The sequence below is a fragment of the Pelodiscus sinensis genome, chromosome 8, assembly GCF_052426305.1.
Source record: "Pelodiscus sinensis isolate ZL-2025 chromosome 8, ASM5242630v1, whole genome shotgun sequence".
Classification (NCBI taxonomy): Eukaryota; Metazoa; Chordata; order Testudines; family Trionychidae; genus Pelodiscus; species Pelodiscus sinensis.
In genome coordinates this window covers 40,089,294-40,103,540 of record NC_143059.1, presented here as the reverse complement: position 1 = coordinate 40,103,540, position 14,247 = coordinate 40,089,294, and the positions used below count along the sequence as shown (strand labels likewise).

The window sequence follows — 14,247 nt, the reverse complement described above, 5'->3', positions numbered from 1 at the left end:
TATATTAGTCTGAACACAAGACAATGTTTAGAAACTCAGCTGCTTCAAGGCAACTTCTAGTTATGCTAAGGGTCACCATTTCTAAAAATTAACCTTTATATTACATAAAATAGTGTATTGCAACTCTAATTCTCACCCTGTCATTTGCCCTCAAATGCTACGAAGCTCTGCCTTTGTTACAAATTGTCAGAAAAAATAAATCTGCTAATGCAGCAAGAACATTCTTATTTAACAGTTAGACCTTTAAGCTAGTTTTAAAATATGCATAATTTCAAAATGAGTTGTAGATTCTTCATCCACACATCAAAATGTAATAGATTGGGATAAGAAATATAATATTGATTAAATATACAAAATACCCAGGACAGAATAATGGGTATCTACTACAGTTACATATTTTTCTCCTAAAAATTAAAAGTCATACTGCATCTACTTTTATACTTACCTGCAATTTTAAATTATCAAAAAAATCTTGCAGTAAAATTCCAAAATAAATTAAGATTTTAAATAGTTATCAATTACATAAGGAGGAAAAACATTGTATTAAAACATTGTATTAAAAATCCTATAAGTGCCAAGTTAAGGTTAAACCTAAATATCTTATACATGCAAACACATTTTTAGTCCATCAGATTAAGATGTCATGCCAGTGCCTTACATTGCAGAGAACTGTGTTATCTGTGCCTACATTAGACACATTTCTTTTTTGTAAGGACAGTACAAAAATGCACTTTGATTTAATAAGCAAGCAATATAAAGAATTTTTAAGTTTTCTGGATTTTTACATGCATGTGCAGTAAAACCTGAGTTACAAATACCTTGAGAATGAAGGTTACTTGTGACTCAAACATTCATTACGCTGAACAAAACATTATGGCTGTTCTTTCAAAAGTTTTCAACTAAACACTGACGTCAAAGGAAAAGGCTGCTTTTCCTTTTTTAGTAGTTTACATTTAACACAGTACTGTACTTGCTTTTATTTTACTTTTTATTTTTATTTATTGATTGATCTCTGCTCTTGCCTGATGTGTACGCACACTGCTGTGTCAATCAGAGCTCTACTGGTTTCAAATAGGACTCCACCAATATGCACTGCTATGCCTGCAATCAAGCAGTTGCAGGATTAGTGTCTTATTAGGTACAGAGCTGGAACGAGACTTACAAATCTCCTCTACAAATTCACTAGAACTTTGTTTATATCTAGAGTGTTAGAACTATTGGGCTGGTATTTCTACAATATTTTAAAAACCTAATAATCCTAGCACTATCTTAATTTTACAAGCCATCATGATACTTCTGTAACATGAAATGTGTTCATCTACTGACTTCCTACTACAACGGCATCTTGATATGATCAGTTCAAGCTTTAAAGTAGCAGTGCATTTCTATAACCCTATTATAGAGCACATTCTAACTAAGCCTGAGCAGGAGAATGTAGTTAGTGTACATTTATTAATTTGTTCTATTAACCATGACTGCCTATTTAAATTATTTTAAAATACAAGAAGATAAGTGACACAAAACCCAGGAACAATGAAATTAAATACCAACCTTTACTAGAAGGTCTGTTACTTCATAATGACCATAGGAACAGGCATTGTGAAGTGGAACCAAATCTCTAAGCAGTCAGGGAGGAGAGAAAAAATGTGATTATGGATTATATTAGAAGTATGTAAACTCAGTAAATTACAAATAAAGTATGTAGCATTATTACAATTCTAAAAAATAAAAAGCCCAGCTCTCACCACTGAAAATGAATGGAGAAAAGAGACATGAGGAAAATAATCTTTAAGATTATTGGAATCAATGTCTGTTTAACCAATCATAATAAATTGCGCAATGAATTACCTAGTCATGTGGAAATTGTATTATTTTGATTATAAGTGACTCAGTTCCAGAGATTTTATGAAATTAAACAGTAATTACACAAAAAAGAAAACATTTTATTAACAGAAGGAAGGGATAAAGCAAAATTATCTAAAAAGTTTTGTGGCATATTTTCTTTAGAATTGTAAAGAAGTCTGATTGGTTAGTGTTAATATCTCTGTGCAAGATTTTATACTGCACATTTAAGAACACAGAAAAGACCTTGCCTCCATCGGGAGGAAAAACTAAGGTGGTTTAATGTGCTGGTCCTCCTGATCATAAGCTGTTCTGGAGGCTGAAGAGGCACCTTGTGTAACTGTCTCCTTTACTGTAAATCTCATTGCAAGGGTAGCAAAGGAGGACTGACAAAGGTTTCCAAATTACAAGGGCCAAGCAACCCCTTTGCCAGGTAGCTTTTCTATGCACCCTGAAGTAATACATTTATTAAATACTTAATATGATTCTATTTTTTTATAATTTCAGCCTATTTAGCAAAGATCTTTAAAAAAAGGTTTCAAGAGCTTAAATATTTTCTATAAATGTAACATCTTTCAATTAAATTAAATTTAAATTAATGGAGATTGCCCACTCCTAGAACTGGAAGGGACCTTGAAAGGTCATTGAGTCTAGTCCCCTGCCTTCACAGCAGGACCAAGTACCATCCCTGACAAATTTTTGCTCCAAATTCCTAAATAGCCTCCGCAAGGATTGAACTCACAACCATGGGTTTAGCAGGCCAATGCTCAAACCACTGAGCTATCCCTATTTCCATAGTTAGCAAAAGTCCCTTTTGTAGTAAGTGACTGCTTAGAAATATATTATTCAGCTTTAGTGTTTGGGAAACACCTTTTAAAAATGAGAAATCATGGAAAACCAATAAGAATTTTTTTTGAGTGAAGGGAAATCTTCAAAGGCAAATGAAAACTGAACCAACCACAGATGTATACTGAAATTAGGTAAGTATAGTATGAAAGCACTTTTTTAAAAAATAAGTGCCGTTTTAAGAGTTTTAAACATAAGCAAGGTGCCAGTTCATTTCTTAGAATGAATCATGTTTTACAAATGATTCAGTAATAGTTTTACTGCTTTGCAGGTTAACTTATAAGGTTGAGACAAAAATAAGGTCACAATTATGAAGTTAGAGATGGCACCTCTGCCTCAACTCTGAATTTTCTGGCACTTGATCAGGTCATTTTTTTTTTTTTTTTGAAATTTTAGCTGTCTTTTTTGCATGTAGAGGCAGTCCCCGACTTACGTCGGATCCGCACTTACGAACGGGGCTTTTCTCGCCCCGGAGCTTGCGGGCGACGGGACCGCCCAGAGCGCAGTGGTCCCGCCACCGCGTCCTCCGGGGCTAGAAAAGCTGCTCCGGGTCTCCCTGGTGTGCTGGGGGGGACTCCCCAGCACAGCAGGGAGACCCGAGCAAAGCCGCACAGGCGGCGGACCCCGTACAGGTGGCGGACTTCCCCCCAGCACAGCAGGGAGACAGGAGCAAAGCCGCAGAGGCGGCAGGACCTCTGCGCCTCTGCGGCTTTTCTCGGGTCTCCCTGGTCTGCTGGGGGGGAAGGGGTGCAGCTAGTGCATCCCCCCGCCACCAGCAGACCAGGCTTTTGTTGCGGGACGCCTGGGGTAGAGCAGCTGGGGTGCTGCCGGGTTGGTCCTGCGGGGACCTACCCGGCAGTGCCCCAGCTGTTCTGTCCCAGGAGTCCAGATTCAGTTGCTGTTGAAACTGATCAGCGGCTGATTCCAGGAAGCCGGGGGCAGAGCAACTCTGCCTAGGGCTTCCTGTAGTCAGCCGCTGATCAGTTTCAGCAGCGGCTGAATCTGGAGCCAGTTCCGACTTACATACAAACTCAACTTAAGAACAAACCTATAGTCCCTATCTTGTACATAACCCGGGGACTGCCTGTATAGGAATGTTCTGAACACAAGTGAACTCACCCTTTATCCTTAGCATGTACATCTGCTCCATGCTGTAGTAACAGCTGCACAATCTTAACCCGGTTATACCCAGCTGCTAAGTGTAATGGAGTTGACTGGAAAGACAGAATGAATTTAGAATAATAAGTTCAATTATTAACCAATCAAGCATTGTGAAATATGAAAGAATTACTACTAATAAAATTACGAGTCCTCAAAATATTTGTACCATCAGTAGAGAGTGAACATTTGAATAATTATTAAATAGTATTTCTGCAAAGGGCATATTCTCCTTACCTGCTCACTTTTTTTTTTCCTCCATGTGATCTGCTTACCATCAATACACATTGCAAGGTTTTATTCAACACTACTGCACATTCAAGACCAACAACAATCATTGTGACAGATTTTTGGGCTTTGCAGTCAGTTCCTACTTCTTCTCAATTTCATCTTTCCACAGATAAACCAAAGCCTTCCCTGATGCGTCCTTTGTGACTTGGCTGTTACCAGCATCTATTGTTGGCTTACGAACAGTTCTCTTTACCGAGTGACATGAAGTTTAGAAATAAGCCACTGTGACAGTTAACAGTGCTGAAGAGACGAGTGTGATTACATATAGAACAAACAGAAAAACTTCACCTTATCCTGCACCTAAATTCACAAGGCAGACGACTGCTCTATGATCTGTTCAAGATGCATGAGAGTGTTTAGTGAGGAGTACCCTATAATAGGCCTGAAGCAATAGGATTTGCACAGAGACTTTATCTTTTCAGCTTGAGGTGTTTGTACAGTTGGACCAGATTCAAGGTGGGGAAGTATTATTAATGATACTTGGACACTTAAAAACTTTAGAGAGCTTTAAATATCCATTAGGAAGGTGTAACACAAGAAACTGGCTTCAGGAAAACCTACAGAGTTAAAGGAATGAGACTATGCAAATATCTAATGGGAACCATGACAGGGATACAAATAGTGACCTGAATATTCAAGAAAGCCATGGGCTCAAACTGAAAGAATTTCGCTTTTTAAGCCAAGATACCTTTACTCTGCCAGCAGTAGGTCCAGACCCTGGAAGTGCAGCATTAACTCTACTCTAAGAAGAGGTAACAAAGACATTGACAAGTCTTGGGGACATAGCACAGAGGTGGTGAAAAGAACATAGGTACAAGTCAAACTCCTTGGCAACTATTAGGATCAAAGAGGGAAGACATTTGTTGTAACTGGCATCAGCACAGCGGCAGAGAAGATCAGTTTGCGTAAAAAAGGTGTCCCACCACTCCTCATTGATCCAGATGACATGTAAAAAGTAGTGCATATGGCTCTTTTTAAGCAATGAAGAAAAATATCTGACAGTTGCCACAAGTGCATTCTGTCTTCTAACACCATTTTTAAGTACAAATTGAACATAACATACCAAAAATCTGTCTCAAATGGTGATTTTAAATATGAAGAATTAAATCTAAATGTTAACATTTCAAAACAAAATGTCTCTAAATGTGGCTTTGAAAATAAATACCTTTCTGCCATCACTTGCATGACAGTTGACATTTAATGGTGTAAGAAGAGCCATCATCTTTTCTTCATTACCGCTCCTAGAAAAAATAAAATAGTTTAAACACACGTGGGACATTGTAGCTAACCACTATTGTATAATACTACAACTTTAGTTGCTTTCAATATTTACAATGATGTTCAAATAGCAGAACCCAACAAAACAGCTATTTGGAATGTTTGACGCCTACTAAAAACTTCTGCAAGAATTTCAAATTACACAGTATTAACATTGAAATATTACAAGCCAGTAACTATTATGCATCAACTTTTGTCTAACATTTTCATCAACAAGGAACCATATGATTCTTCACTGTGAGTAGAGTCAAAGGTGCTATTTTTAAAATAAATTATCTACTGCTCCATAACTGTTGCTCATGTCCACTTCATTCTAGGTGTGGGCATGCCCACATGCAGTCCGATTTTTACCTTAGCAGTATCCATAGGGTCAGCTGTGGCTCACCCTTGATTGCCACACTTGTGTATCAGTATATCAAGTGCTGCTGGCTCTGAGAACCAAGAGTCATAGAATAACAGTTATGAAAAAGTAGGCAATCAATTTTTCTTCTTCAAATACTTGCTCATGTCGATTCCACTTTAGGTGATTCACAAGGAGTATCCATGGAGGTAGGCTCAGAGTTCAAGGTCATGGCAGCTTGCAGCACTGCTTTGTCAAAGCCAGCATTGTCTTGAGCTTGCTGTGAAAGCGCATAATGAGACATGAATGTGTGGACAGATGACCAGGTTGCAGCCCTAGAGATTTCTTGGATTGGTACCTGCGCTAGGAACACTGCTGACTGTGCACCTTAGTGGAGCATGCTGTCAAGACCGGCAGAAGCAGATGAAGGCTGTGATCCAGGTTGAAATCATTTGACCAGACACTGGGCAACACTTTATTCTGTGTGCCACTGAAACAAACAAACAACTGCACTGACGCATGAAACAGTTCTGTTGTACCTACATAATGTGCCAGCACCCTACTGATAATCAGGGAGCACAGTCTGCATTCTTCCTCAGATGCACAAGACTTTGGAAAGAAGATGGGAAAGTGCATGTCCTGTCCCATATGAAACCGGGAATCTATCTTAGGGAGAAACACCAGATGCGGTCACAGCCAGACCATATTCTTGTAGAAAACCCCATAGGGAAATTCTGAAGTAAGTGCTCTGATCTCAGATTGAAAATGGGGTCTGCCCACAATGAAAAACCTGATCTTGGAATATGGAAATATGGGTTGGTGTTATAACAACCTTCCAGGGGAAGAGCAGGAAGTCAAAAGCTTGACGAGCTGCCCCTTAAGCACTGACAGCATGAAATTCAGATCCCAGGGAGGAACCATTATGTTGTAAGCGAAGATTGACATGCCTTGGAAGAACAGGTAGAAAGCTGAAAGAGAGGCCAGATGGACCCTGACTGACAAGGACAAACCTTGGAATCTAACGTGCAGCAGATAATCAAGAATTTCCTGCTGTGAGGCCTGGATACACTGTTCTGAGGTCCAGTACGTGAACCTTTTCCAATTGGTTAGAACTTTTCCAATAGATTAGTCACTCTGGTGGAGGGTTTTCTGCTCCCCAACAAGACTGCTAAACTCAGGCTGAGCATTGCTGTTTGTGTACATTTATCCACAATGTTGTCAAGTGCAGCGCCACCAGGTTTGGGAGCAGAAGGTTACTGTGGTTCTAGATCAGCAGATCTAGCCAGAGCAGTAGCTGCAGCAGGGAGGCTGCTGAAAGTCCAGTGTTCTGCCAAACCAGTGCTGGGTGAGGCCATGCGAGGGCTATTAGGATAACCTTCACCCTGATCTGTCTGATTTTACTAGGACTTTGTGACTCAATGGCACTTGCGGGAACTGTACATCAGAGCCTTCCCACCACAGGAGAAGAAATGCATCTGACAGGGAACCCCTGTCCATTCCCCAGATCAAACAGAATATGGAGCATTTCCTGGGAAGTTTCCCAGTTCTGGAATATTGCAATGACTGCCTCTGGGTAGAGCAACCACCTGTGACAAGATGAAAAGGGCTTGCTGAGGCCATCTGCTAATACCTATCTGGTCCACGGCATATGCGTGATCACCAAATGAATGGCATGCCACATCCAAAAGTCCCAAAGGTGGAGAGCTTCATGGCAAAGAGCTGACGACTTGCCTCTGCCTTACCTCTTGACATAATGGGTTGGAAATGGGGGGGACAACGGCCTATAATGGCAAGGAGAAAGGAGGGTCAGGGCACAACAGGGAGGCAAGATCAGATCAGTATCTTAGATGCCTATATACAAATGTGAGAAGTATGGGTAATAAGCAGGAAGAACTGGAATTGCTAACAAATAAATACAACTATGATATCATTGGTATTACAGAAACCTGGTGGGATGGGACGCACGATTGGAATGTTGGTATGGAAGGGTACGGCTTGCTCAGGAAGGACAGACAGGGAAAAAAGGGAGGAGGGGTTGCCTTGTATATTAAAAATGTACATACTTGGACTGAAGTGGAGATGAACGTAGGAGATAGCTGTGTAGAGAGTCTCTGGGTTAAGCTAAAAGGGGTAAAAAATGAGAGTGATGTCATGCTAGGAGACTACTACAGGCCACCTAGCCAGGTGGAAGAGGTGGATGAGGCCTTTTTTAAACAATTAACAAAACTATCCAAAGCCCAAGATTTGGTGGTGATGGGGGACTTCAACTATCCAGACATATGTTGGGAAACTAACACAGCGGGGCACAGGCTATCCAATAAGTTTCTGAACTGCATTGGAGACAACTTTCTGTTTCAGAAGGTTGAAAAAGCTACCAGAGGAGAAGCTGTTCTGGATTTGGTTTTAACAAATAGGGAGAAACTAGTTGAGAACTTGAAAGTGGAAAACAGTATGGGAGACAGTGATCATGAAATAATAGAGTTCATGATCTTAAGGAAAGGTAGAAGGGAGACCAGCACAATTGAGGTAATGGATTTCAGGAAGGCAGATTTTGATAAGCTCAGAGAACTTGTAGGTAAGGTCCCATGGGAAGCAAGACTGAAGGGGAAAAACAACTGAGGAGAGTTGGAAGTATTTCAAAGGGACGTTGTTAAGGGCCCAAAAGCAAACAATTCCGCTGTGTAGGAAAGATAGAAAATATGGCAAAAGACCAGCTTGGCTTAACAGAGATCTTGCATGATCTCAAAATAAAAAAGGAGTCATATAAAAAAATGGAAACTAGGACAAACAACAAAGGATGAATATAGGCAAGCAACACGGGAATGCAGGGGCAAGATTAGAAAGGCAAAGGCACAAAATGAGATCAAACTAGCTACAGGCATAAAGGGAAACAAGAAGACCTTTTATAAATACATTAAAAGCAAGAGGAAGACCAAGGACAGGGTAGGCCCACTGCTCAGTGAGGAGGGAGAAGCAGTAACAGGAAACTTGGAAATGGCGGAGATGCTCAATGACTTCTTTGTTTCGGTCTTCACCGAGAAGTCTGAAGGTGTGCCTAACGTAGTGAATACAAGCAGAGAGAGGGTAAGTTTAGAAGATAGGATACACAAAGAACAAGTTAAAAATCACTTAGGAAAGTTAGATGTCAGCAAGTCACCAGGTCCTGATGAAATGCATCCCAGGATACACAAGGAGCTGATAGAGGAGGTATCTGAGCCTTTAGCTATTTGATCTTTGAAAAATCATGGCAGACAGGGGAGATTCCAGAAGACTGGAAAAGGGCAAATATTGTGCCCATCTATAAAAAGGGGAATAAGAACAACCCAGGAAACTACAGACCGGTCAGTTTAACGTCTGTTCCAGGGAAGATAATGGAGCAGGTAATTAAGGAAATCATATGCAAACACTTGGAAGGTAATAAAGTGATAGGGAATAGCCAGCATGGGTTTGTGAAGAACAAGTCATGCCAAAATCTGATAGCTTTCTTTGATAGGATAACGAGCCTTGTGGATAAGGGAGAAACGGTGGATGTCATATACCTAGACTTTAGTAAGGCATTTGATACGGTCTCGCATGATATTCTTATTGATAAACTAGGCAAAGATAACTTAGATAGGGCCACGATAAGGTGGGTGCATAATTGGCTGGATAACCGTAGTCAGAGAGTTGTTGTTAACGATGCTAAATCCTGCTGGAAAGGGATAACAAGTGGAGTTCCGCAAGGGTCTGTTTTGGGACCCGTACTGTTCAATATCTTCATCAATGATGTAGATATTGGGATAGAGAGTACGCTTATTAAGTTTGCAGACGATACCAAACTGGGTGGGGTTGCAACTTCTTTGGAGGATAGGGACATAATTCAAAATGACCTTAGCAAGTTAGAGAAATGGTCAGAGGTAAACAGGATGAGGTTTAATAAAGAGAAATGCAAAGTGCTCCACTTAGGAAGGAACAATCAGTTCCATACCTACAAGATGGGAAGCAACTGTCTAGGAAGGAGCATGGCGGAAAGGGATCTAGGGGTCATAGTGGTCCACAAGTTGAATATGAGTCAGTGTGATGCTGTTGCAAAAAAAGCAAATATGATTCTAGGTTGTATCAACAGGTGTGTTGTAAGCAAAACTCGTGAAGTCATTCTGCCGCTCTACTCTGCACTAGTTAGGCCTCAGCTGGAGTACTGTGTCCAGTTCTGGGCGCCACATTTCAAGAAAGATGTGGAGAAATTGGAAAGGGTACAGAGAAGAGCGACAAGAATGATTAAAGGTTTAGAGAACATGACCTATGAAGCCAGGCTTCATGAACTGGGCTTGTTTAGTTTGGAAAAAAGAAGATTAAGGGGGGACATGATAGAGGTTTTCAAATATCTAAAAGGGTGTCACAAGGAGGAAGGAGAAAATTTGTTCCTCTTGGTTTCTGAGGACAGGACAAGGAGTAATGGGCTTAAAGTGCAGCAAGAGAGGTTTAGATTGGACATTAGGAAAAAATTCCTAATTGTCAGGGTGGGTCAAATATTGGAATAAATTGCCAAGGGAGGTGGTGGAATCTCCCTCTCTGGAGATATTTAACAACAGGTTAGATAGACATCTGTCAGGGATGGTGTAGACAGAGCTTGGTCCTACCTTGAGGGCGGGGGGCTGGACTCGATGACCTCTCGAGGTCCCTTCCAGTCCTATGATTCTATGATAATACATCACAGCATTATTTCTATCAGGACCTGCACTACCTTACCTTTCAGGTGCTTGCAGGCCAGGTGAATGGCTCTGAGCTCCCTGGTGTTGATATAGAGGGGCAGACCATCCCACAATCAGTGACTGTAGGTACTGAGCTTGCCCAGGTGGGTGCCCCAGGCTAGGTCTAAAGCACTGGAGACCAGGGTCAGAGATGGGAATGGGGCTGCAAAGGGAACTCCCTCCAATACTGGCCAGGGGCCCTACCATCAAGCCATGGGTTCTACTATCTAGCCAAGGACAGCTAGATGTGACCCGGCACCCTAATCATTGTGTTGTGCCTTTTGGGGATGTAGACTGAAACCAGCCACATTTGCAGTGCCTGGAGATGAATCCTGGCATAACTGATTATGTGACCCTACAACAGCAAACAGCAGTGGACAGTGTGTGGTTCTTCATATGGGAGATCAGGTCTGACATGGCCTGAAAACACTACTGCAAGGAAGGCTGTGGCTCATGTGGAGTCAAGAACAACCCAATGAAAGATTTACTGTACTGGCATTAAGGGGCAGGTTCTCTTTTATTAACAGGCACAGATCGCAACAGGTGGAATGCACCAGACCAAGGCTCCTCTGTACTTGTACTCAGGACTGCCCTTGATGAGCCAGCCATGGACTCCAAGGTGTCTCAGGTAAGCCGCCACTGGTGCCTTACAATATGTCAAAGCTCTTGTAGCCAATGAAGAGCAAAGAGAAGTACCACGAATAAAAAGTAAGGTCCATCCACAAAGAAACATCTGTGATCTTAGAATATGGAAATCCTTTAAATTGAGGGCAGCGTACCAATCTCCCCGATCAGGGAAAGGGTGATAAAAGCCAGGGTGACCATTCAAAACTAATCTTCTGAAACATTTTTTAGTTGATGCAGGTCCAGATTACGGATGGAAACTGTTGTTTAACCAGTTAATGGTTAACTTTTTAAACACTATGTTTAACTAGTTAACCGTGGAGCAGACCATCTCCCCAAAGATGCAAAACAGTGCTTCCCGAGGGGCCAAAGCAGCCCCACCCCCAACCTGCAGCACAATGGACCTTGCTGGGCTGGAGCAGCTTCCCACCTGCAGCACGATGTGGCAGCTCCAGATGCTCCATCCTGGCCAGGCTCATCGTGGCGTGGGCTGTTCTGCTGCACCATGCTGCAGGGCTGCTCTGGATGTACTGGGCCCACAACGCTGCATTGTGGGCCTGGCCGGTTGAAGGCCACTCCCCATCCCCTTATCCACAGTGCACAGGCTGCCAGTTAACTGCTTACCAATCAGGGTTACCCGATAAGGGTGATGTTTACCAGGAAACTAACTAGGTTACCTCTTTCCATGCCTAGTCCAGAATAGGTCTGAGGCCCCCTTTTGTTAAATAGCAGCAGGAATAAAACGCTTTTCCTTTAAAATCCCGAAGAACCTCCTCTTGACCTGCTGAATGAGGAGTTGCTCATGAAAAGAGTCCCTGAGAAGGGACAGGGAAGAGAGAAGAGCAGCTGAGAATTGCAATACTATGTCCAACACCCAGCAATCCGAGGTGACCTGTGACAAGGCCAAACAATAGAGGAGAAACAAGCAAGGGAAATTGACTTGAGTTTATCTACAAAATGAGTGTTTCTAGCCTGTAGGACTGTTTGCTGGTCTGGTCTGTAAAGGTGAAGGGGAGGGGACAACTATGACCAAAGCTCATGCCTCTATCTCTTCTCCTTGTAGATCCCTGATGCGTCTGCCAGATGTTGGAGGTAGGGGGTGATTGGAACTGCTTCTTTGCACAGCAGCATGTGCATACATAGTGAGCGTAAAGTGGCTTGAGTGTCCTTTATCACATGCAGCCTTGCATTCATTTGGTCCACAAAGAGTCCATTCCCATCAAATGGGAGCTCCTAGATTAAGATTTACGTTTCTTGGGACAGGTCAGCAGTCTTAAGCCCGCTTCTGTGTCTCATGAACACTGCTGAAGCAACTACCCTAAGCCTCTGAGTCTGCTTACGTACCATGCTATTTGGAGAAAGCACTTCACTGCTGCAGTACCCTCCTCTACCAATGTGCCAAATTCATGTGCCTACCCTTGACGGAAAGGCTCCCTGAGCTTATAGAGGGAGTCCCATAAAAGGAGGTTACTCACCTGTGAAGAAACTGATGTTCTTTGAGATGAGTGTCCTCGTGGGTGTTCCACATCAGGTCAGTATGCTGCCGCTGACCCTTCAATCGGAGTCTTCAGAACAGCATTAATGGTTCCACAATTTCCCATTAGAGTTCTTTCAGAACTCTTGGGTGAATGCCATCTGATCCTGATGACTTCTTACTGGTAAGTTTATCAATTTGTTCCAAAACCTCCTCTAACACCACCTCAATTTGGAACAATTCCTCAGATTTATCGCCTAAGAAGAATGGCTCAGTTTTGGGAATCTCCTTAACATCTTCAGCCGTGAAGACTGAAGCTAAGAATTCATTTAGTTTCTTCGGGTGCTCCTTCAGTATCTCAATCATCCAAGGTCTCCACTGGTTGTTTAGCCAGCTTTCTGCTTCTGATGTACTTTAACATTTTGCTATTACTTTGAGTTTTTAGCTAGCTCTTCTTCAAACTCCTTTCTGGCTTTTCTTATTACACTAGCAAATTAGTGTGTCATAAGACGGGATTTTCAAGTCTCTCCTCCACGTCGGTCTTCTCTCCTGAGCCTCCAGTCTCTTGTTCCGTCCGTGTGTGTCTCTCTCTCTCTCTCTTTCCTCTCCTCCTCCTCCTGCCTCCTCTCCCCCCCCCAGCTTTCTTCTGCCTCTCTTTTTCTCTTTTCCTCCCCCTCCTGCCTCTCACTTGGGGGACCGTGGAGCCCAAACAGTCGTTTGGGCTCCACGCTCCCTGTGCTGCATGGGGAGCGCGGAGCCAAACGGTCGCTTGCGCCACTTGCTCCCACGCAGCAGCCCGGCTGAGCGGCGCAGAAGTCACCCAAGTGCCATAGCGGGAGGCGAAGGGGGGTGGGGTGGTGACATTCATGGCCAGGGGGCAGGGCCTGGAGCCGCTGTCACACCTCACATCACCACCCCGCCCCCCTTCGTCTCCCGCCGTGGCACTCGGCTGACTTCTGCACCGCTCAGCTGGACTGCTGCGGGGGAGCTAGCGGCCATTTGGGCCCCGGGCTCCCCATGCAGCACCAAAAGGCCGCTTGCTCCCCCGCGGCGGCCCGGCTGAGCGTCGCAGAAGTCAGCCGAGCGCCACAGCAGGAGGCGAAGAGGGCAGGGCGGTGACGTACATGGCCAGGTCCTAGCCCCTAGCCGTGTACATCACCATCCTGCCCCCCTTCGCTTCCCGCCATGGCGCTCAGCTGACTTCTGCGCCGCTCAGCCGGGCCGCCGTGGGGGAGCAAGCGGCCGTTTGGGCCCCGCGCTCCCCATGCAGCACCAAAAGGCCGCTTGCTCCCCCGCGGCGGCACGGCTGAGCGTCGCAGAAGTCAGCCGAGCGCCACGGCAGGAGGCGAAGGACGTGACTCAGGCAACAGCGCCGCCCAGAGGGAACAGCCAGGGAGGCAACAGCGCCCCCCAGAAGGAATAGCCAGCATTTCAGAGTTACAGAGTCACAGACATTGAGCTACTATATATATGATTTTTACACTTAATTTAACAGGGTTTATGCTCCTATTTTCCTCACTAGGATTTTACTTCCACTTTTTAAAAGCTGTCTATCTCTCACTGCTTCTTTTAGTTGGTTGTTAAGCCATGCACTTTTTGGTTCTCTTACTATATTTTTAATTTGGGATATACATTTAAGCTGGGCTTCTATAATCATAGAATCA

General features: G+C 43.4%; 1 protein-coding gene across 1 annotated transcript in view; it reads right to left on the bottom strand.

Moving 5' to 3' along the window:
- Positions 1 to 14,247, bottom strand: part of TNKS2 (tankyrase 2) — an 89,906-nt gene that overhangs the window by 60,612 nt on the left and 15,047 nt on the right. The window contains exons 5-7 of the mRNA XM_075935130.2: positions 5,303 to 5,378; positions 3,808 to 3,902; positions 1,552 to 1,618 (exon numbers count right to left, since the gene is read on the bottom strand). Coding sequence (XP_075791245.2) covers positions 1,552 to 1,618; positions 3,808 to 3,902; positions 5,303 to 5,378 — 238 coding nt within the window. The remainder of the gene's footprint in view (positions 1 to 1,551; positions 1,619 to 3,807; positions 3,903 to 5,302; positions 5,379 to 14,247) is intronic.